This window comes from Solea solea, chromosome 14 (genome assembly GCF_958295425.1).
Source record: "Solea solea chromosome 14, fSolSol10.1, whole genome shotgun sequence".
Classification (NCBI taxonomy): Eukaryota; Metazoa; Chordata; class Actinopteri; order Pleuronectiformes; family Soleidae; genus Solea; species Solea solea.
This window is the reverse complement of record NC_081147.1, coordinates 1423228-1447367: the sequence shown is the minus strand read 5'-3', so window position 1 is coordinate 1447367 and position 24140 is coordinate 1423228. Positions and strand designations below refer to the sequence as shown.

Here is a 24140-nt window from a genome sequence, read left to right as displayed (position 1 = left end):
AGCTTCATCAAGTAAAGAAATTCTGTCTTTTACAGTGTATGTCTTACTTTGACCTTTAATCCCGCTTAAATTTAACCAATTTACCAAGAGATTAGAGAAAGTCAGGCTGCAGGTTGTGATGAGTTTTGCAGTGTAAAAAGGGGAAGTAGAAGGTGGGGGGGGTTATCGGTGTCATATTTCTTTAAAAGCACTCCACAGTTGAGCTGAGTTTCCTCGGGGCAGATACAGGAGGGATTTTCTTTTGTGTGGAAGTCTGGATCAGTCCTCCTGCCTTCTGATTGGCTGCGGCTCGGCCAGCATGTGGAAACCCACATCCAAACTTTCCCAGTTGAAGGAAAAGTGTGGAGAGTGGAGGATGAAGCGAGCGGGCGGACGGACGCCAGCAGCAGCAGCAGTAGCAGCAGCGTGAGTGAGTGAGTGAGTGAGTGAGGGAGGAACAGGCAGAGTGAAGAGAACAGAGAGAGACACAGGATGAAATCATAATTATAGATTTCTATAACTGTCTCCTGCTGGAGATTTTTTGTTTACTTGATTTTTGTTTGACAGTTTTCTTCACCAGTTTGTTTTTTTAAGAAGAAACTGAAGGTTATTTTCAAGAACCTCTGGATTTTACTCAGTTTTTGAAACTTTTTTGTAAAAATGTCAGTTTAGTGAGAGGATCATTTTCTACCTCACGTCATCATGCTACTGGTTCTGCTTCTGGTTCTGGTTCTCTGCTCTGAGGCTCACTCCTCAGAGCCGTCATCCATCACCATCCAGTACCGCGTTTGGGAGGAGCAGTTGCCCGGAGCGCAGGTCGGCCGGCTGCTGGATGACCTTCGGCAGAGGGACCAAGGTGGACCCCTGGAGGATTTCCAGGTGGTAGAACACGGGAAAGCCCTTCCCTTCTCTGTCAGCACTCGTGACGGTGTTGTCTCCACCCAAGGCCGGCTGGACAGGGAGGAGCTGTGCCGGGGCTCTGACCTGTGCGAGGTGGCCTTCAGTGTCTTGTACAGGAAGAGCGGTGCTGTAGACTGCCTGAGGGTTCGCGTGGAGGTGATGGACCTGAACGACCACAGCCCCAGCTTCCCCAGTCCTCTGCAGGAGGTGGAGATCTCAGAGACAGCCAGCCTCAGGATGCGGATCCCTCTGGACCGAGCGGTGGATCCTGATGCAGGGCCCAACAGCCTGCAGACCTACTCACTCTCCCTCAACCAACACTTTGCTCTGGATGTGACGATTGGTCCAGATGGGACGAAACAGGCAGAGCTGGTGGTCATTAAAGAACTGGACAGGGAGGTCCAAAGCTCCTTTGACCTCACCCTGGTGGCCTGGGATAAAGGGAACCCGCCCAAATCTGGGAGTACGTTAGTCCGTGTTAATATTCAGGACTCAAATGATAACAGTCCGACATTTGAGGACGCCACTCCCACTGTGGAGCTACCAGAGGATACGGCCCGCGGTACAACCATCATCAACCTCAAGGCTACAGACCCAGACCAGGGTGCCAATGGAGAAGTGGAGTATTCGCTCAGTAAGCACACCCGTCCAGAGGTTCAGAGGCTCTTCTATGTCGATCCAAACAATGGAGCCGTGAGTCTCAGAATGCCCCTGGACTATGAGGCGCAACCCAGTTTTGAAGTAGTAATCCAGGCCCGAGATCGCGGGCCAAACGCTATCCCATCGCACTGCAAAGTGCACGTCAAGCTGAGAGACGTCAACGACAACGCACCAAGGATACACATGACCTGGACTCCGCCCAACTCGCCCATTGCAACAGTGCTGGAAGGAGCACCAGAGGACACTTTTCTTGCTTTGGTGATGGTCTCTGACGCTGATTCAGGAGATAACGGCAAAGTCACAGCACACATTCAGCCGGGGTCCGGCCCTTTTCGCCTAAAGCACATCCACGGCGACAATTACATGATCGTAACCAACGGCAGCCTGGATCGAGAGAAGGTCATGCGGTACAACATCACACTCCTGGCCCACGATTATGGAGAGCCTTCGCTTTCTTGTGTTAAACAACTGCCGGTTCACGTTCTGGATGAGAACGACAACGCCCCGATGTTTTTAACATCCCACTATAAAGCTTCCTTTAAGGAGAACAACGTTGCAGGCTACCATGCTCTCAAAGTTGAAGCACATGACGTCGACCTGGAGCTCAGTGGCAGAGTGTCCTACTTCATACACAACTCAAATGACGTGGACAGCGACACGCAATCTTTCGCCATCCACCCGACTAGCGGCATCATAAGCATCCAGCGCCCTCTGGACTACGAGGAATCTAACACCTACTCTTTCATCGTGGAGGCCGTCGACCACGGTCATCCACCTCTCACCAGCACCACGACTGTGCAGGTGGACGTTGAGGATGTGAACGACAACTATCCAATCATCAAGGAGCCGAAACCCAGGAACGGTGTGGTGTCTTTAAGTGTACCGGTCAATGCAGACAGGGGGGAGATCGTGACTGCACTGGGTAATGAGATGGAGGAGGCGTCGACCGATTTGAAAATCAATCCCCTTGTCAGAGACGGACATGTTGGATTCCTTGCTTCCACCATAAAGGCTGAAGACCCAGACTCGGGGCTCAATGGTGAACTTCAGTATTTTTTAAGTCATGGAAACTCTCAGGGACTCTTCTGGTTGGATCAGGATTCAGGGCAGCTTTTTGTGAACACCACCAACGCCACTGATCTCATTGGTAAAACCTTTAAGGTGGACATCACCGTATCAGACATGGGTTCCCCCAAACTGACTACCAAAGTGACTCTGGAGGTGATGTTCATCAATCTCAAGGACCACCTGAAGAACTCATCACCTGGCACCCGTGGACAACTAAGTTTCACCATGATGATGGCGATCTGCCTGGGCGCTACGTGTCTGCTGCTACTCCTGGCCATCGCTTTGGTGACGACGTTCTGCCGCACGGAGAAGCGGGACAACCACGCCTACAACTGCAGACAGGCAGAATCCACCTACACCCGCCATCCCCGGCGCCCGCAGAAGAACATCAGAAAGTCTGACATCCAGCTGATTCCCGTCATCAGGGGACGGAAGGAGGAGCCTCTCGAGGATGACAGTGAAGCTCAGCCACTGGCCCCGCCTCCAGTGATGTCAGAGGAGAAACAAACCGAGAGACAGTACACCTTAATGCCATCGGTCATGAACACGAGCTTCCACTCCCAAGGCTACCCAGAAGAGGAAGCTGCTCAGCCGCTCACGCATCACTGCAGAACCCTTCGGAAACCCGGAAACATTGAACTGGATGGCTCTTTACCTCTGACCCCCGCCACATCGTACCGGACTCTTACTCGCAAGTCCAGGAACACCTCGTCGTCCTCCACAGTCTCACAATCGAGCACGTTAAAGCGCAAGACTCACCCAGAGGGGGAGGAGGCAGAAACAGCATCGTCCGGATCCCAGGCCACTCTCAGGAGACCAAAGACCTCGGAAGGCCGAGGAGGACACGACGCAGAACATCGACAGATGCTTCGGAACCTGGTCCGATTGTCCATGGCTGCATTTGGAGACTCCATCGAGCTCTCCGCGGCTTCTCCAGAAGTGCAGGTGAGTTGTGCTTAATCTTTCAAGACTTTTCAAGGTACTTTTATTCATTTTTATTTCAAGGCTTTTGGTTTTATGAGGCTGATGAATTGTTATGGCTGTGGTATAATGTAATCGGCCTTTCTCAGGGGCCCCAGGAAATCCCCTGCTCTGGCTCCGCTGTAGCAACGCCCCTGCTGATTCCTTCACATAATGAGTTAACTTTTGCTTCTGAGCTGAAATCAATTGATTGATTCACATATTAGTTGAACTTAAAGTGATAGTTTGGGTTTTTTGAAGTTTGGTTGCATGACACTATCTTGTTTACTCTCTGAAAACATGGTTGTTTTGGGGGTTTTAGATACCTAAGAAAAGTAAAAAAATATAAAAATGAACAAATCAAATATACTACCTGCTTCATTGTACAATATCTTAATATATTTATGACTTTATCTCACTTTTAGACAGAGTTTGTAAACCGCTCACTCTCCCACACCAAACCCCACAGAGAAAATCAGTGATTTTAGCTCGCGGAGACACAGGAGCTGCTGGTCTACTGCTGCCTCGTGTGGTCACTTTGTGTCACTGAAGTTAATGTAAACAAAGAATTTCAAACACAGAATTCACACAATCACACACGTGAACTCACTGACGGAGGCAGCAGTGGATCAACAACTCCTCTGTGCTGTGATGTCAAAATCACTGATTTTCTCTATGGGGTTTGGTGCGGGAGAGTGAGCGGTTAACAAACTTCAGTTCCCCGTTGAAAAACGCCATCTAACAGTGAGATAAAGCAGCAAACATGCGCTAAAGATATAACAGACCTCAGGTTGGACCTTTTCTTATGTGGTTAAATTCAGTTTCCGATTCTGTAGAGCAGAGTAACGAGCTCGCGGCGTCGTTTATAACAAACCTAAATTGACTCCGCTGAAGCTGAGCGTTCATTAAAATTCATTAAATCAACACTCGAGGTTGTGCTCGGCGACGTGTATTGATGAAGGAGAACTCCTGCCTGATGATGTTTTAATGTCTCCTCTCTTTACATTCTCGTCTGTAGCCTGAACTTTAATGTCACTCCCGTTTAAACGTCGTTTACCTTCAGTCGCAGGCGAACGTGTGATCACAATTTAACTTCATTCGAACATGTGCTTACACTTAGCGCCGCCGCGTAATTAAGCGGCGCCCTCCCGCAGGCTCTGAGATTAATGTGAAGTGAAGTCCATTAGTGAGGAGAACACACACACACACACACACACACACGGAGAGAGGCTTCACTTACATCCGCAGCCTGATGACTTACTCAGACAGCCTGGAGCTTGTGTGTGTGTGTGTGTGTGTGTGTGAGTTTATTCAGGTGCTCATGTGTCACCGTCAGCAGAAACCTCGACTCCATTATTTAAAAAAAAACAAAATATCACGTATCACATTCATATTGAAACCAGGAGGAGGATGACGAGGTGAGAGGGTGAGGGTGAGGGGGTGAGTGTGTGTGTGTGTGTGTGTGAGCTGCACTGTCACTTACAAATGACCCCGAAAAAATCCCAGTCGAGCTGAGAGAAAAACCAGATGAGACTAAAAACAGCAACAGGACGCTGAACCAGGACAGAGCCTGTCACTTACTCTGTGTGTGTGTGTGTGTGTGTGTGTCCTCACAAAGGAAGGACGTTTTAATGCTTATTCTCAACAAAAAACCCAGAGAATGTGTCCGACTCGCACTCATATACAGACAAATGTAAACATTTCTTTCATTAAACCTTTATTTTAATGTTTTAACGTTGTTACAGCTTTTCAGCTTTGACTGAAAATGAAGAAAACGTCCTTGTGAACATTTTTTACAACAACATTGACATAAAGTGCAGTTGAGAGGTAAAACTTCCAGAGCCAGAGTTTATTTAAATTTAAAAACACTTTTAAAAACACTTTTAATTAAACCATGATTCTGTTGCTTGTTCCACGAGGAGCCAAAAGTAAAGTAAAAACAACATGAGCAGGAAAGTTTATACTCTCCTACTTCTACTGCCATTTTATCTGATGTGAGTTCACTTTTTTAGACCTTTTATTGCAGAAATGTTACATCATCATACGTTGAAACGCTCTCGAAATCCGTAAAAACGTGTTTTTTTCTGTTTAATTTCAGTCTCTTTTTATTGACGTCGTCCTCTTTAAACGTCTCTGTTGTACATTTTATATTTTATTTGCATATATTTGTCGTTTCCTCGTCGTTAAACTGAAGCTCACGTCGAGGCAGAAATTACATACTGTGGCTTTAAGATGAAACAGGAAGCAGAATTCTCTCTGTAGTCTTTACGTTAGCAACTTTAGCAACTTTAGCTGCAAAGTACAGGTGATTCCAGGCCCCGCCCACTGCCTTTAATCTCAGAAAACTTAAATGTCATAATTCGATTTATTTCTTAAAGGCAGATTTCTATGATTTTAAAGTCAGAACTCTGAGAAACAACGAAGAGTTCGGACTTAAAATCTCAGATTTCTCACTTAATCTCAGAATTCTTGAGTCTGTCTGATCTGCCTTTGAAAAGTAATGAATTAATACTGAGAAATCTGAGATTAAAGTCGATCAAGTCAGATATCTGAGGTTAAAGTCCTAATTCTTAGTTCTTTCACAGAATTCTGTCTTATTTTTAAAGGCAGATTTCCTGATTAAAGTCAGAATTCTGTAAAAGAAAAGTCACAGAAACTCGTTAATGATTTAAAACACGTTAAAGTCAGAGACTACGCCCTGCAGACCGAACAAAGAGCCAGACCAGGTCTGACCGACACCCTCACGTGAATCACATTAAAGAGAGGAAGAGGCCCTTTTATTTTTTTTTTACCCAGCATCCTCCTCTTCTCCTCCTCCTCAGTCCTGCAACACTGGCTTCACAAGTTTCTCTCTCCTCCCGAGAGAAAGCAGAGGAAGAGGCCTCCTGGATGAACACCAGTGTGTGTGTGCGTGTGCGTGTGTGTGAGGTGAACACACACTCACTCACTCACACACACACACACACACACACACACACACACACATCCATCCTGGAAGGAAACGAGGCAGAGAAGAATAGGCTTTTACGTCGAGGCCGTTTCCTGCAGAAAACACACAAAACACACACAAATGTCATGACTATAACAAAGTCTGATATCAACACACACACACGCACACACCTCACTGTGTGCGTGTGTGTTTCCTCCCTGGTGTGCAGTGTGTATCCGCTGTATAACACAGCAGCTGTCAGCAGAAATCTATGAGTTGCTCTCACACACACACACACTGAGAGAAAGTGTCACTTTTTCTTTAACAATGACAACGTGAGCGTCTCCACAGGTTCAGTTTTTCCTCATTAACGATCAGTAATTCCAGATTATCCTCATGAATAATGAAAATCTACATTTACATTTACCTGATTTCTGTTCTTTTCTTTAAAAAACAGTCGGTTTTGAGCTTCTTTTTAAAGAATATGAAGGTTCTGTGCTGAAGGTTCTTCTGTAAACATGGACCACAGAAACCAAACACTCTTAAAATATGAAGATGCAAGACCAGTAAGAGCTTTAGAAACCAATAAAAGAAAGAGCTTAAAATGGATTTGGAAGCTGACAGGTAGAGACTTCAGGATTTTAGATCTTTATTGTCCCTCAAGGAGAACATTGACAAAACAATCACAACGATAAGTGGAATAAAAGTAATAAGATCTTCTGTTTAAGTGCATTTATTGGACAAAGGAGATTAGATGATCTTCTTGTGACTTCTGGTCATCAACGAGATATTTTCTGACTGAGAAACTGGAAAGTTTTTTTTTACCATTTTCTGTAAAATCCAGAGTTAATTACGCGTAATAACTAAATCCCTGTAGATCAGTTTCACTCGTTCACCACTTGACCTGTTTCTGTTTCTTGAACCCTCCTTTATTTCAGTGTCCATGGTCTAATGTGCTTTAACTGTGCTTATATTAATTAAACGCAGCGAAGAAGAAGACGACAGTGATCCCACGGATAATTCACGTTTGTGTGAATGTGGCATGAGAGTTACTGTGTTTATATTAGACAAATATTGTTTACAGCATCAGTATAATCTGTCTTTTCTTCATTTATTAACCTTCATTTCTATTTGTTGTATTAACACATTTATCTTTCTTACATTTTACATTTTATTAAGATTTTTAACGTCCTCTTCCTCCTGATTCACAACTTTCCCTGTGTTTAAAGGGTTAAAAATGTCAAAATATGATTCATATTTGATACGTATATTTCAGTCTGAACTAGATTTAAAAGATTGACTCATTTAAAGAGGAAACAAATATTAATATGTAATATTTCTGGGAAGGTGACATTTTCTGCCGCTAGGAACAAATTAGTAAGTTTTAAAAAAATCTGACACTGCAAAAAAAAGAATGTTTCAATATTTCAGGCTGAACTAGCTTTAAAGGATTAACTCATTTAAAGTGGAAAAAAATATTAATATATAATGTTTTTACAGCTGTTTCTGGGAAGGTGACGTTTTCTTACTCAAACAAATGAGTACGTTTTGTAAAGGGAACTCTTAAGGGTTAACGTCTTCTTCTTCCTCTCTGCAGCAGATCTCCCAGCTCCTCTCGCTCCTGCGTCAGGGTCAACTGCAGCCGAGGCCGAACTTCCGAGGGAACAAATACTCCCATCGAAACAGGTCAGTTCCTCCTCCTCCTCCTCCTCCTCCTCCTCCTCCTCTGAAGTCGACTCAGCAGAACCACAACAAAGCCTCAGTCGTCCGCTCTCCTCTGAAGTCCTCACATGTGTTTTTTTTCTTCTCCTTCTTCAGCTTTCATCTTAAAACATAATTAAATTTATTAAAAGAAAAATAAAAAAAAAAACCTCATGATTGACGTTAAAGCCACACGTGTTTCCTGCGTTTAAACACTTTTGGGTTTGTAATAAAACCAGAACAGCGATGTCGCCTAAATCGCTTTTATCATTAACTCAAATTTCTTTGTGTCATGTGACTTTGGTTACCATAGAAACCAGGTTTTTTTTTTATATATGAACTTGGGGGTTTCTGGACTTTGATCCATGTCATTGCTCCTTTTAAGTTTCTCGAAACTTGAAAAGTGGTGCGAGGTTTGAAAAGAGAAATGTTTCACAGAAGAAGAAGAGGACGAAGATCATGTCCAGACGTCGTTTTGTCTCCAGTCCGTCTCAGACTTTGAAGGACGACGATGCCGAGCTCAGACTCAATACTAGTGAGGAGGAAATTATCAAAAAGTCAGATGATGATGATGATGAAGAGGAGGAGGAGAACTGGACGGATCTGAAGTTCTGGTCAGTGAACACCGAAGCTGAACCGTCCTTCAGACCAGACAAGGTTCTGGAGGCGACGGTCAACGCAGATGACTGGTACCAGGAGGTGGAGCGAGTCCTGCCTCAGCTCCAAGTCAGCGTCAGGAAGCAAAACAAGGACTGGAGGATCCACATGGACCGGATGCACCAGTATAGAGACAAAATCAAGTCCTCGTTCAAAGACTTCAGGAGCGGCCTGAACAAACTGGTGGAGAACATCGATAAGACTCAGGAGAAGGTGAGCAGCAGGGAGAAGTACATCAACAACCAGCTGGAGCAGCAGATCCACGAGTTCCACCGCACACACGTCAAACTCAGCGAGGTCCGGGAGCAGTTCCGGCAGGTCAGCGCACGGGTAGAGGAGAAGACCCGGGTCCTGGCTGAGATGAACGACAAGATGGGCAATGCCAAGCAGGAGATGGAGGTGAAGGTCAGCAGCATGTCTGACGGAGCACCAGTGGAGAACATCAAGCAGAGTCTGAAGAAGCTAAAGCAGGAGATCGTCGACATGGACGTGAGGATCGGGGTCATTCAGCAAACGCTGCTGCAAGTTAGAGTCAAAGAGAAGTTCAACAGGACGCCAGACATGTTCTCCACCAACATCCCAGAACCTTCACCAACATCAACCGATCAACTATGACACGACGGATCTTTGTGGAAATAAAACTTAAAAAGTCCCTACCTCCACTTATTGTCTCCATCTTATCCTCTCTCTTGTGTCCTTTGTTACACCAACTGTCTTCATGTCTTCCATATGTGTAGAATATGTGCTCAATATTTTGCAGTCAGTCTTTTGTGGCTATAGATAACAGCTCATTATCAGTTTTGTTTGTGAATGTTTAGAACAGCTCACTATTTGGCAGCCAATCTGTTGCTGGATACAACGAGAATAGTTCATTATTTGGCATTCAGTCTGTTGGTATAGAGAATAGCTCATTTTTTGGCAGTTTGTGAATGTTTTAACAGCTCATTATTTGGCAGTCAGTCTGTTGGTATAGAGAAAAGGCCATTATTTGGCAGTCAACCCATTGGCACATATATAGAATAGCTCATTATTTGACTGCCAATCTGTTGCTAGATATAAAGAAAATAATTCATTATTTGGCAGTCAGTCTTGGTATAAAGAATATCTCATTATTTGGCAGTTTGTGAATGTTTAGAGCAGCTCATTATTTGGCAGTCATTCTGTTGCTGGATTTATAGAACAGCTCACTATTTGGCAGTCGGTTTCTTTGCGAATACAACATCTTATGAATTGGTAGTAAGTCTGGGGTGATATATAAATAGCTCATTATTTGGCAGTCAGTCTCTTCTTTTGGTTTTTCTCTTCTGTTCATTCTGTCCTCTCATCTGTCTTTTCTGGCAAAGCTCAGATGTAGAAGAAGAGACAGAAAATTAGAAGGCAGTGATGCTTGTTTTACAGGGTTAGCTGCCTGAAAACAAGAATGAAAAATAATTCTTATCTGCCTTTGATCTATCGTAGATTAGAAGACAAAAGTCGATGTCCTGATGTCACGAAAAGTTCATTCACGTTGCATTTTCTGCAGCAAATGTAAATAATCTGTGAAGTTCAGCACAAGAATGGAGTCACAGCAGCAAGAAGAGCTGTTTAAACGACTGCTGCTGCAGACGGTGGGAAAAACGCTGACTGTAAATCCTGACGCCAAACTCATCCGCCCCCAACCTGGCATGTGTGTGAAGACCGTCTCTGAGCCAGACAGACACAAGGTTTTCGTCAACATATGTCAGTCAAACTCAATCCCGTCACCTCCACAACTGTCCAAAGAGAAGCTCGTGGAGCTGCTCCAGTCAGAGGACACCAGCAGCTACAGAGTTCCCATGAGCCTCGGCGAGCCTCACACAGAGGTAGACAACAGGTCTCAGGGTTGCACGGCCTACGACGTGGTCGTCAACCAGGGGTTCTTCCAGCGCTGCCAGGAGGAGCCACTCCTCCAGGAGTTTGTTGTCCTGGTGTCATTTCAGGGTCTGGAGAACAAATACAACGTAGAGCTGAGCAGAAAGTGGAAGCTCCTGAAGAACCGGAAGGTTTTCGGATCTGTGAGTGAGCAGAACATCCGCACGAAGAGCAAGCCGGTGATACAGGAGCTGCAGCCTCAAGAGTGCTCCACGGCTACGGCCAAAACACCAGACTTCTCTTTGCTTGTGGAGCCTCCTGCTGGCGACCCAGAGTACCTCGTTGCTGAAATAAAGCTTCCTGGAGTTCTATCGTCTCGCTCTCTGGTCCTAGACGTTGGAGAAGACCGGCTGGTGTTGACAGCGCGGCCCTCGCTCTTCCATCTCAACGTCTTCCACCTGTTCCTCGTCGATCAGGAGAACAGCGTGGCTCAGTTCAACAAGAGCACAGAGATCCTCACAGTCGCGATGCCAGTGGTGTCTTCACAATGTTAAGGAGGTTCCTCTTCTGTTCTTCTTTCAGCTTCGACCTCCACAACATCCATAAACCTTCTTCTCTGTGGTCTTCCTCCTCTTTTCCTCCAGCTTGGCAGCTCCATCTTCAACATGCTTTGTCCAATATCCTCACTATCCCTCTGGAGGTCAGAACTAGAAGTTCTTCTTTTGGCTTCTCCCTTTAGTGTCGCAACAAGTCCACGAATAAAAATGAAACAGAAGTATGTTCACGAGAGTGAAACAAACATGACAGAAGAGAAGTTAACGGTGTTTCTTTGGTGACAGCCATGTTGGGGTTGATTAAGGTTGTTCCAGGCTGGAAATCCGACTTGACGTGGAACGCCCACTCCAGTTGGATTTCCGACTTCTGACTTCAACTGGAATGCAACATACTTGACAGGGACTGAGCACAGAAAAAAAGTGATTTTCAAGAAATTAAAATAAGCTTTGTTTCTGGGAAAGTTTTTTGGTTTTTTTTTGCCGAAAAAGAAAAATAATCCCAGAATTTAATTTTAAGAAAGAATTTACCATTAACAATTTGAAACAATGGTTTGAATGGTTTGGTTTTGAGCTTAATCCAGTAAAGGAAGACTTATTTTACTGGTTTTGGGCCTGTTTTTCCTTGTTTTAGGGCAAATAAAGTCTGAGAGTAGCTACATTTTTGATGAATTGTATTCTGTCATCTGCCTTTGATGTGTCCATGTGCACAGATCAAAGACCGCAAAGGTCATGAGGATGCTGACGTGAGTAAATACTCAAGAGTCCAATTCGGAAGCGACATTGCGCGTATTGAATGTTTTAAAGGTGCGTTGTCATAGTGATGTGTGAAGCTCGACACGCGAGGCACAATGCGCTCCGTGTTTTGGTATTTCAGTGAGACAGCAAACAGAGGGCGGAGTCACCACCCAAAGAAAAAGAATGGCCGCAAATACGACTCGTGTCTGGATGCCCGCGTCCAGGACTACATCCAGGACTTCAAGACCAACATCGAGCAAAACCTCGAATCGACCAAAATGCAGATTTTAATGGAGCGTAACGCGTCGGTGAGGGCCTGTCTGAAGGCCAACGTCGAGACCCTGGGCGCCGTCCTCGATCTGCTCCACGGTAAACGCGAGGAAGACCCGCCCACTGTCACGAGGCTCAGGGAGGAGATCGCCGAACTCAAAGAGAGGCTTCAGGAGTCGCAGGACATGCGCAGGAGGAACGCCGAAAGCCTTTACGTGCACAAAAAAATGAGCATGGACTTCAAGTGCCAGCTGAACAAGGCTTACAAAACGCAGAGCAGGACCGAGAGAGAGGCGGAGCGAAGGGAGCAGGAGCTTCTCAACCAGCTGATGGAGGCTCAGCAGGCCTTTGACGCCAGGCTGAGTCATGAGGTGTCCGTCAACGCGGACCTCAGGCGGCAGCTGACGGACACCCACAAACAGCTGCAGCAGCAGAGGCAAGAGAACATCCACAGTGTGGGGGACTCTATGGGGGTGAAAACCGCGGAAAAAACGGAAAAACGGGAGGATATCGCAGACACCGAGGCGAAGAAAGAGACGACGCAGATGGAGCAGAAGCTGACGAAGCACCTCGAGGAGCTGAACAGAAGTATAAACAAGGGCAGGAAGGGGAGCTTCACTAATTTATTTTCACGAGTAAGGAGTGTTGTGAGTCGGTTCTGTCCATAGCTTGTTGTTGCTTTGGCAACCTCCACTCTAGTTAGAACTCGGAATTGTTAGGATTCCAAGATGTCTGCTACCCTTGCTATTAGCGTCAGTATCACTTGTGTTGTATTTGTGTCACAGTGAATCAGTCGTTCACATAGTACTCACTTTGTGTGCGTCAGATTCCCTGTTATGGACTGGGTTATCCAACAATAGCGAGCTTTGCACCTTTGCATACTGTTTATGTTCAGTACTTCTCTCTGGACCTCAGTGAACTTGGACGTGACGTCACTCCCAGGTCCACACACTGCCATCATCAGGAGTTAGAAAACTCGTACACTACCAATGTCCCATGAGTCTTCCAGAGATGGAAGATCAGCTAGATCTAGAGATGTGTAGCAGCTTGAGCAGAGAAGAGTTCCTTCTCCCCGGCCACTTCGTCCAGCTCTTCCGGGGGGATCCCGAGGCGTTCCCAGGCCAACTGAGAGACAGACTCTATAGCGAGTCCCGGGGCCTCCTCCCAGTGGGATGGACTCATAAGGAGGCCTCCTGACCAGGTGCCCGAACCACATCACCTGGCTCGAGACGGAGGAGCAGTGGCTCTACTCTGAGCCTCTCCTGGATGACAAGCCCAGACCCTGATGAGGAAACCCAACGTAGATCGACCGGTAAATCGAAATCCTTCTTCACCATGACAGACCGATCCCTCCGTCGACCTCCCGCTCCATTCTTCCCTCACCTGCAAAGTTCTTTTTTTTTACTCCCACTAAAAACAAGACGTTTGAGAAGGTTCTCATGTCCAGGTTTGACAAACACTGATCGACATTTTATGAACCAAACAACTAATCAACAGTATAATCGATGATGAAAATACAGTAATTGTAAGTTACAGCAATACTTACAACACTTGATTGTTTCCAAGGTCAAACCCAAGCACTTTCAAGGTCATATTTTCACACTTTTCCAGCACCTTAAACCTTGAAAAGCTTGAAAAGTGACTATGTTCGACTACTACAAATAAAATATTCTTAAGATGATTCAAATGTTCTTTTTTTGTTGATTTTCCAAATGTTGATTGTCTAACTTTAAATTTAGCCACGTTCACACTGTGATGGTCCTTAAATTGAGGCCAAAACGAGACCAAGAGTTTACACAGAACTCCTTCGCTCTCTTTACTTGATTAAGCTGAATTTAAGAACGTGTACGTTAGAATTTCTTCTATTTTCACAAACACACCGACCTTTTCCATGTTAACCATTGTTTCAGCTTGTACTGTTAGCAGTAAAATCTTATTAAGACCAAGTTTGAAATTTCATCTTTGCGAAGAAAACAAACAAAAGGTTACTTTTAAATCATTTTTTGCAGTGTAGCTCAGACAGCACTGACTCTCACCACCACAGCTGGAGGTAAATGAGGAGTTAATGTTGCTGAGAAACATCTGGAAACACCTGCAGCCGAGCAGCTGATCTTCAGACCGTCCTTCATCAGCTCGGAGATCAAACCAGGCTGCGTCTGATAGCACAGCATTAAAGGGGAATGCCCTCTTTTTTTTAACCGCTCACAGATGTTTCTCTTGGACCTGAACGTTGTTCTTTGATCCTCTGCACAAATGCTGCTGCGGTGCTTTCTCCTCTGTTTTTATTGTTTTTATTGTATTTTCTTTAATACAGAGTCGTCCTCGTCTCAAAACAGCTGCGTTAACACGAGTTTTTTCAAGTGTCTTGATGAGTTTAATTAAGAAACTTTTGTGACTCATTGACGTGATGAAAGCAAGTTCTCCACTAGAAAAACCAAATTTTAAGAAACAATATCTACCTTTTACAGCTATAATGACCTGAAATAGGTGTAAATAATAGTTTGTGTGTGCAAATCTAAGAAATTATTATATTTCAAATTTAAATTAACTCATTTTACATCACTATTTCAACAAAAATAAGCACTTTTCAAACCTTGAAAACATTGAAATCAAAGATTACGTAGACGAAAGACACAAGTCGCGGCTGACGAACATCTTCCTGTGAGTTTGTGAGCGACACTGTGTCTCTCTGTGAGTGTGTGTGTTCATGTCAGGACCAATAAGTCCTCATGGAGACCAAAACCTGGTCCTAATGAATCCGGAACCTCATTTTCTGAGGAACTGGTTAAAATTTAGGACTAAGATTTGAGTTGTGTTTAGGTTAAGGTCAGGGATTAGGCTTTGTTTAAGTGTGTGTGTGTGTGTGTGAGAGAGAGAGAAGAATGAGTGTTGAAACAGTGTGTGTGTGTTTCAAGGCGATGACAGATCTAATCTCATCGCCACAGCGGCGCTGATGTAGCTGCTTCCTGTGGATCGCACACACACGCACACACACACACACACAGTAGTGTGAATTATTATCGCTTTGTAAGAAACAAACACAATCAGGGTTATTTATAAAGACTGGACTAAACCAAGTCCAGAAGCCAGGTGTGATTTACGCACGTTACTAAATGTTTTTTTTATTGTTTTCTATCTGCGTGGTTTTATTGACACGATTAAGAACGACAAACCTCAGTTGTGTAAAATTGCTTTATGAATCAATTCAGATGAATTGTGACCGTGTTCGTCTTCATTTTACCTTTAATATTTTATGAATTATGTCACTAATGATGGTTTGTCAACAACAGACGAGGCGGAAACAACGCGTCGGGTGATTTTTACAACATTTATTTAAAAAATAAAAACATGTTTCAACCTGAGGTGAAAATTAAGCATCATTTCATCTCAGAGTCAGATTTTAATCTGCAGAAAAAGACTCAAGAAGAAGAACGCGCCTTTATCTGACTTCCTGTCTGAGCTTGCCCACACACACACACACACAGTCCTTAAATCTCAGGTATTTTATTGTCGTCTTATCTCACAGCGGTGAATCTTTAGATTCTGTTGGTTTGGATTAAAAACTCAAAATAAATCAATTTCAAGTTTCATAATTAGATTTTTAAACAGTAACACAACAACTGTACGCTTATATTTTTCACTATCTTATTCACTATCCTTTCACAATCTTTTGTGGATGAAATGAACTGCAGCTAATTTCCAATGTTTTCTTCCAAAAATCACAGGTTGTAAATCTCAATCTCATCAGGATTAAACCTTGTGTGTGTGTGTGTTTGTGCAGATATGGAGGTCAGGACTGCTCCGATTGGCAGAGCACCAAAGACAGTGGACACGGAGAAAGTGAGGCCGGAGACATGGACTGGGAACCAGGACGAGATTCACCTATAGACCCACAGCTGGAGGAGGGGCTTAACAGCCTGTTCAACAACCCTGGTACACACACACACACACACACACACCTAATCCCAACCTTTAATCTAAACCATATCCAAACCCTAAAACTAACATCCAGATTAGGCTAAAATAAGCCTTAAACTTCAGCCTTTTAGGTTTTTCAGTCAAACTAAATTAATTAAACTTTGTACTTTTTATCAACAACAAAACAAACAGGGGAACCATTCATTCATTCATTCATTCAACTAAGTCTTAACCCATTAACAGCCATTTTAAGGCGTGACAGGACGTGAGGAGCAGCCAAAAATGTCCTCGCTTTCACAAAATGTCCTCACTTCCTGTGGTTTTTCCACATTGTTTTGGTCCTCACACACACACACACACACTGAACCTTTATATGATATAAACTCAAACTCAAACAAGTTCACAAATAAAAATCTGTGACATAAAAACAACAATAAAGGACACAAATAATAAAGCAAACTAAAATGAACGACCTAAATGACCTGATCATACGTTAATAATAATACATTTGGACAGTTTGTGTCCTTCAAACACACAAACAACAGTCTTTAGCGTTTAATTAAAGCTATTAAAATGTCAATAAACACATTAATAAACATAAATGATGAGTTTTCCGTCCATGAACGCAAACATGAAGGGTTAAAGTGAAGTGACGCTGTGGGTGGACGTGGGTGTAAAAACCTGCCTCTGTGTTATTTCCTGCTTTTGTCCTGTTTTTCTACCTTTGACAGTGTGTGTCCATTGTAAGTGACCACTGTGTGTGTGTGTGTGTGTGTGTGTGTGTGTGTACAGTATATGTTCTGCTGGGGTTCAAAGGTCAAACCCTTTTATCCTGATTCACCAGGAGGTCGACGTTAAGCTCACTGACACCGGGTTTAGTTCCCTGTTTTTGTTTGTGTTTGTCAAAAATAGACGGGATAGATTCATCAAAGTGAGTAAAAACACCAAGAGAAACTGACTCAACCAACAAAATGAACATTATTTGAGGTTTTTCACTGTTTTAAGAATCACCGTTGGACAGATTTTCCTAAATTCCTACAGGAAAGTGAAGTTCGTAGACCGTCAACTCTCCCACACCAAAGTCCATAGAGAAAATCATTGATTTTACGTCCATTCAACATCACAGCACACAGGAGTTGTGAATCCACTGCTGCCCCCATCAGTCAATTCAAATGCCTTATTTTTTCATTTCGGCATTTCAAAACCTGTGTTAAGATTCACCACAGTGACACAAACTGGCCACACGAGGCAGCAGTAGAGCAGCAGCTACTGTGTCCCCACAAGCTTAAATCACTGCTTTTCTCTATGGGGTTTGGTGTGGGAGAGTTTACAGTTTCCTGTTGAAAAACATCGTATAACAGCGAGATACAGACGTGAACATCTTTTTAAGATATTGCAGACTTTATTTAAGAGCCTAAAAATGTTTTTATATCCTCATAATATGACTTTAAATCAGCTCACACGGGGCAGATTTCCCAAAGTTTAACAAAGATATTTTTGTGAACGACAAACAATCTCATTGTGTCGTGGAATTCCAGCGTGGAATGTAGGCCAGACTCTGTGTGTGTGTGTGTGTGTGTGTGTGTGTTAAACAGCCTCTTCCTGGTATTGTGGCTGTCGGAGCCCGGGGGTGAATGGAGGGGGTTACCACCTGATGATGGCCGAGCGAGCCTCACTTTACAGTGTGAGAAAGAGAGAGAGACAAAAGTGTGAGTGGGAGTGTGTGTTTCCTTTATTTTCATGTGTGTGATGCTTGACTCACGTTCTGCCCTGAAGGCTGAGCGATCACTGTAACGCACACCTGTGTGTGTGTGTGTCTGTGTGTGTCTGTGTGTGTGTGTGGCTTTGATGAAGTCGCCAGAGCAACACATTCCTTCCTTTTTTTATTTTCCTGACCTGTGACGCCTCCATTTTTCTTCCACACTGTCGCTGTGAATCACACATCAGACACAAACCAGCTCCTTTGTTCAGCTGTCAAGGTGATATGATGTGTGTGTGTGTGTGTGTGTGTGTGTGTCTACAGATTCTTATCTTAAAGGTCCAGTGTGTAACATTCACAAGGATTTAATTACAAAAAATACTACACATAAGTATCCTTGTATAATGCACCACCCTTTTCTGTTTTAGTTTCTGTTGCAATCTGCACTCTCACCACTTGGTGTCACTAATTCTTCCACACTGGCTCTTTAAAGGAAGTTTACTGTAGCTCACAATGTCATACACAACGTTTCAAACCGAGAGTTTTACGAATAATCGCGGAATTGTTCGTGTTTACTTACAAACACACACCTGATATGTACATATTTTGTTACGGTATTTTTTATATCTTAGGTTTTTCTTTATTTTTCTAACTGTATTCAATTTAAATGCATGAAACACCAAGTCCAATAACGTGAATGTGTCAACGTACTTGGCAATAAATCTGAATCAATCTGATTCTGAGGCTAACGCGAGAGCTAACAGCAACCAACAAGGGTTACCGAGATAATCCGACTCCCGCGCTCAGTTTTGGCCACGCCCTCTCGCTTTTTTGTCCGATCTTGCTCGCTCGGTGCACACCTAAAGAAACAGTTCTCTACGTCACAACGTGACGTTGAAATAATCTCAACAGTGATTATCTTTTGAGTGATGTTGAGTGATGCAAATTCCATATATTTGACAGATTGAATGGGCGGGATTAACTTTGTCTGGCATTACATGGATTTTTTTACATGGAACTTCTTTATTCTTTTTTTCCTACTTTAATATTCTGTTATTCTTTATTTTAAGTGTTTACACCTTTAAACTGAGACCCAAGATCCATTTCTTTTTGTTTATATAAGAAAAACACAGTTTCTCCAGAGACTGTACATAATGAAAAAGAATCATTGTCATTATCGATGAATCAGACAGTAATCTTCTCGATTATATGCAGCAGCAGCAGCAGCAGCGGCAGCAGACTGTTCTATCGCAGAAGAATCTGCTGAAACTTCAGTAATTTAAAAAGGACTTGTGGGGTTTTTAGAGGATCTGTGATGAAATACTGTCAAAACAAGGAGGAGGCGGGAGGGCGGGGCTCTGAGGGCGGTCTGTGCCACACTGAGTGTGTATGTGTGTGCGTTAGTTAATTCCCTGCATCTGGTTGTGGTTTAGTTGAAGGAGACCTCAGAGCTCGCTGATGAGTCTCAGCTGAGAGTCAAACACAGTTTTTGCTTCACTACGTATTGATTGATAAACGATAGTGAGAGAGACGATATAAAGACAAGACGACGTGTCTTTATCAATAAAACAAGTATAATTATTATACTTGTGATCACACACACACTTATTGGGATTTCATTCCAATCTAAAGCGAGCAGAGGCCCATTTTCGTTCATGTTCTGTTTTCATAGACGTGGGTTTATCGTCAGCATAAGTTTGACCTTCTTTTAGCAACTTCCTGTGTGCAGTTTTTGACAGATCGATCTAAATTTTTCGTCTTGGGTAGGTGATTACCCGAGTATGTTTTCATTCAATTTTGGTAAGAATCCACTCACTAAAGCTCGACACAGTGGATTTAAAACACAAACATTTCTGGTGCTAGTTTCTTGGTCTGTTTTACTTTGTGTCCAGAAACACTGTGACTCTGGGCCTGCCTTATATAACCTAGGCCACTCCCACTTCACACAGGTGCTGTCAATCACGACAATCAACCTCCACCTGTTGTGAAACAGCAAACAATTTAAGGGTCGTTTGACATTTTTAACATACAAGGAAACAGAATATAACAATACACATTTAAAAATAAGACACATGTAACACACATAAAAATCTAAATATAAAGTTAATTATAAGCTTAACTTTCAAATAAATGTGTTTGGACTTAAAACAAATGAATAATCTGCTTTAAAACTAAACAACAAATCCAGTTTTAAAAAAATCTAGTTGCACTTGAACCCAAATAAAACATACAAGAAGAAAAATTGTTAAAATAAACTTACTTTAAGTTTAAAAAAAGTCCTAAAATGCCAATTGAAACAAAACAAACAAAAACTGTATTAAAAAAATTAACTTTAAAACAACAAAAAAGTCAGAAAAAACAAAACAATTTAAACTAAAATATTTGTATAGAAAGCCAACAAGACAAAACAAACAAAAAATACTTCAGTTTTGTATAAAATTTGTGTGTAAAAACCACTGAAGAAAAACCTTCAAACAAATTATTTTTAAAGCAGGAAACATAAAAATCACGACATACATTTGAGTTTGTGAATTCCACTGATAAACATCCACATCCTGAGTTTCCCCCGCGCTGTGGAAAAGTGTTGAAGTAAACACTTCTTTCATGGTTTTGCAGACTAAATTAGATCAGATGAAACTTGACTTTACCAGAAGGAAACCAGGAACAGAAGAAGAAGAAAAGGATGTAAACAGGAAACAACGAGGAGGAGGATGAGAAAAAACAAAAGAGAGAAAATGAGGCTGTTAAACGTGTTTGTGTTTATTTCCAGTCGTCGACGTGTTTTACAGTGAATTGAAACGAGACGTATAATCATCTTTGTTTGAGACTCAGAGTCTCACTTTGTGTCTTTTCGCTCAGACACACCCGGCGTTTACAGTGACAGAAAAACCACCGTGTCATTTCCTGCTTTTCTGAACTCAGACGGAGACAATATGAATTTAAGACGTCTTTCTGTGTCTCTTTCTGCAGACGACGTCTTCTCCGACGTCACTGACCCGTCCTGGATGGCTAGACTGTCTCTCCCGCTCAGCGGCGATTACCACGACAACGTTTTTGTCCCCACTGGACCGCCGTCCCCCGAGAGTGAGCTTCTGCCTCGGGACTGTTTGGACTCATCGTCCTTCTCCACTTTTGGTAAAAACTCAAAGAAATACATGTTTCACGTCTTTATCTCACTCTTAGACGGTCTTTTCCAACAGAAAACTAAAGGTTCGTAAACCGTAAACTCTCCCACACCAAACCCCATAGAGAAAATCAAAGATTTTAGCTCAGGACACAGGAGCTGCTGGTCCTCTGCTGCCTCGTGTGGTCACTTTGTGTCACTGAGGTCAATCTGAACGAAGGATTTCAAAAGCCAAAGTGATAAAATAAGACATTTGAACTTAGTGAAGGAGGCAGCAGTGGATCAACAACTCCTGTGTGCTGTGATGTTAAAATCACTGATTTTCTCTATGGGGTTTGGTGTGGGAGAGTGACCAGTTTTACAAAGGAAAAATAAAGTTTCATATCCTGCAAGAAAAGTCTGTTTAACGGTAAAATAAAGCAGCAAACATATTCTTAAGATATTGTAGACTTAAGCAAGAACTGTGTTTACAACACCGCCGCAAAAAAACAACAATTTTCCGTTTAAAAGGTTCCTGTTGTTAGCTTAGAGTGAAACCTCCTTTCGTTCCTTGCTTCCTTGTAGGTAAAACTCCAGACAAGGACGGCCCACTGGGCGGGGCCCTGCTGTCCGAGGTCAGCACGCTGTTTGAGATGCTGATGACACAGAAGGCCGACGCCCACCCTGGCCCCCGACCGGACGTCCTGTACCGTCTCTCTGCGGCGTACCGGCGCTCGCTGGGCCTGGACGGCGGCGGTGGGGCCTCCGCGCCAGCAGGGGGAGCCGGAAACGCAGCGAGGAGCTCTGGGAACGCAGAGAAACGGACGGGCGCCGCAGCCGCGCCGTCAGGACTCTACCAGTAAACGTAACGTCTGTTCTCCAAACACTGGAAAAGACTGAGAGCTCAGGCTCAGAACAGGAAATGATGTCATGTAGCTAGCTAATTTCTATAAGTGCATTCCAGTTGTAGTCGGAAGTCAGGAATTTCCGAGTTGAAGTTGGAAACTCGGTTGGACACTGAAACTTAGACGTACATAGAGTGTGAAGAGATTCGTGAAAGTCGTGAATTGCGATCAGAGACGTGACAGGATGAACGTGAAGTCGGGTGATGGAAAGGAAAGTGACTGTTAAGTGACAATAATTTGCCAAAGTACTTCTGAGCCAATGAGGCTGCGACATCCATCATAGTCACATGACTGTTTTACGTATAATAACACCGATTTTATTCAGCAGCGGTTTCTTCCCTCAAATCCTTGAATTTTGTCAAAATAGTTTGAATTGTAGACGGTAAACATCATACATCGTCTCATTCCAATCTAAAGCTAGTGGAGGCCGATTTTTGTTCATGTTCCATTTTCATCTTTTTTATCGTAAGCGTAAATTTGACCTTCTTTTAGCAACTTCCTGTGTGCAGGTTTTGACGGATCAATCTACATTTTTCGTGATGGGTAGTTAATCACCCGAGTATGTTCCCATTTAATTTTGGTAAGAATCGACTCACCGATGACGTCACAATGAGCAAAACTGTAAAATGACGTATTATGAATTTTGAAATTTAACGTGTAAAAACCTCATTGAACAAGTTTACGTGTGTTTATGTCAGCGACGTCTTCACAGATCAGGATGATTTTTGTCATGTTTATGTAAAATGGTGAAAACTATAAGCAGGTAAAGTTCTATAAAGATCCAGAAAGTTCTTCTGGGTCAAACGTGGATTTTTAAATGAAAACATTTCAGGTGCTGGTTTTGTGATTATTTTTTTGGTAATGTATATATTTGCAATTAGGTTTGTCAGTGAAAACACTGGAAATCTTATATTTGTACTTTTATCCGTTAAATATTAAAAGTTTCTCCGTTTTTATTGCGATTTTAGAACTGTGGTCTGTATATAAACTGGGGAACTAACGAGGAGATGAGCTGCAGCTGAGGAGAAGAGGGAAGAGTTTCTTTTTTTAAAGACATACATTTCTTTAAAATGACTTTATCACAGCGTAATACGGTCATTCACAGCCTGTTGTTGTCATGTGATCAGGTTTTATGTCACAATAACCTAAAAATATCTCGTTATCATGTGAAACTTTTCACGTTATCATGTGATAGTGACTTATTTTTGCAGTGACAGAGTTTTGTTTGAGAAAAACAGGAAACAGGAAGTAAATCCAGCTCCACTCGTGTTTCTTTCACCTTAAACTAAAGTCACTCAGTCACAAACTCAGTCTAAACGAAAATGTCACATTTAAATCATCACATGACTGTCGTTGTTGATGCAGGACGGTTCATGTACTTGTCAGTTTGCTTCTTAAATTATTGGTTTTTACTTTCATCCAACACATTTTTTCTCTTTTCCTATTATTTAGCTTTTCCTCTATTTTGTACCAGATTGGTGAAAAAAGCACTTTGTACATAGTTTTTTGTGAAATTTCTTGTATTAAAATGTTTTTTTGTTGTCATTAAAAAACTGATTTGTAACTTTTTTCTCCCAATAAAACGTGTATCATGTGACACAAACAGCATTCAGAAGCTCATTGAAAAAACTGCAGATTTAAGACTGACCATGAGCACTGGTGGGAGTGAACTGAATAACTGTGGCGCCATCTAGTGGCAGCTTCAGGTATCAACCATCACTTGAACTGCTGCTTCTTAAATTGTGTGTTTCTTTCTTTCTTTTTCTCTGTGTGTTTAAAATGATTTAAAAACACAATTTAAACGTGTATTACTTGTTTATTATGAATTTTCTTATTTGTTATTGAGGCCAAAGTGATCAGAAACTTTTACACTCAAATAAGAGAATGACAAAAACCTACAGATGTGGTCATGTCGAGTAATGTTATGTTATTTTGTAGCAGGATAATCATTGTTAAATTGAAGGAATCGTACAAGTATTTCATTAAAACACTGATATCTACTGATGAAGTGATTATTTAAATTCACTTTTCACATGTGTCAGAATGAAGCTGCAGCGACAAGTTTTTCAAAAACAAAGTTTGAAAGTTTCAGTCAAATCCAATGGAAGCATTTTCATATAAAACCAACGCATTTTAAAAGTTGAGTACTCAAAAAAACCCTCAAATGTACTTTAATATTTGTATTCCACACCAAAATCAGGGAGTGGTCAAAAGGACAATACAGTAAAATTACAATAATCTACATTTGTATTGCCTTTTCTAGCAGGAACCT

General features: G+C 42.6%; 2 protein-coding genes across 3 annotated transcripts; both read left to right on the top strand.

The window, feature by feature from the left end:
• The first annotated feature begins 259 nt into the window (after window positions 1-259).
• Window positions 260-23471, top strand: pcdh12 (protocadherin 12). 2 transcript variants are annotated; one of them, XM_058649622.1, is made up of 5 exons: window positions 260-3552; window positions 8097-8182; window positions 16025-16176; window positions 20831-20995; window positions 21549-23471. In XM_058649622.1, exons 1-5 carry the CDS (start codon window positions 682-684, stop codon window positions 21824-21826), a joined length of 3552 nt encoding a protein of 1183 aa, XP_058505605.1. In that variant the 5' UTR covers window positions 260-681; the 3' UTR covers window positions 21827-23471. The 2 variants fall into 2 exon arrangements, with proteins under 2 accessions (XP_058505605.1, XP_058505604.1); XM_058649621.1 differs by having other exon boundaries at window positions 261-3552; window positions 8094-8182.
• LOC131472442 (PIH1 domain-containing protein 1-like) lies at window positions 9485-13924 on the top strand. Its single transcript, XM_058649624.1, has one exon. It carries the CDS (start codon window positions 10411-10413, stop codon window positions 11236-11238), a length of 828 nt encoding a protein of 275 aa, XP_058505607.1. The 5' UTR covers window positions 9485-10410; the 3' UTR covers window positions 11239-13924.
• Window positions 23472-24140: the final 669 nt, after the last annotated feature.

Bases quoted from the DNA above. Each gene is read 5' to 3' on its own strand.
- pcdh12 (XM_058649621.1), top strand. From the start codon at position 682: ATGCTACTGGTTCTGCTTCTGGTTCTGGTTCTCTGCTCTGAGGCTCAC. The intron at 8,183-16,024 runs GTCAGTTCCTCC...GTGTTTGTGCAG, and splicing joins AAATACTCCCATCGAAACAG to ATATGGAGGTCAGGACTGCT. The intron at 16,177-20,830 runs GTACACACACAC...CTCTTTCTGCAG, and splicing joins CAGCCTGTTCAACAACCCTG to ACGACGTCTTCTCCGACGTC.
- LOC131472442 (XM_058649624.1), top strand. From the start codon at position 10,411: ATGGAGTCACAGCAGCAAGAAGAGCTGTTTAAACGACTGCTGCTGCAG.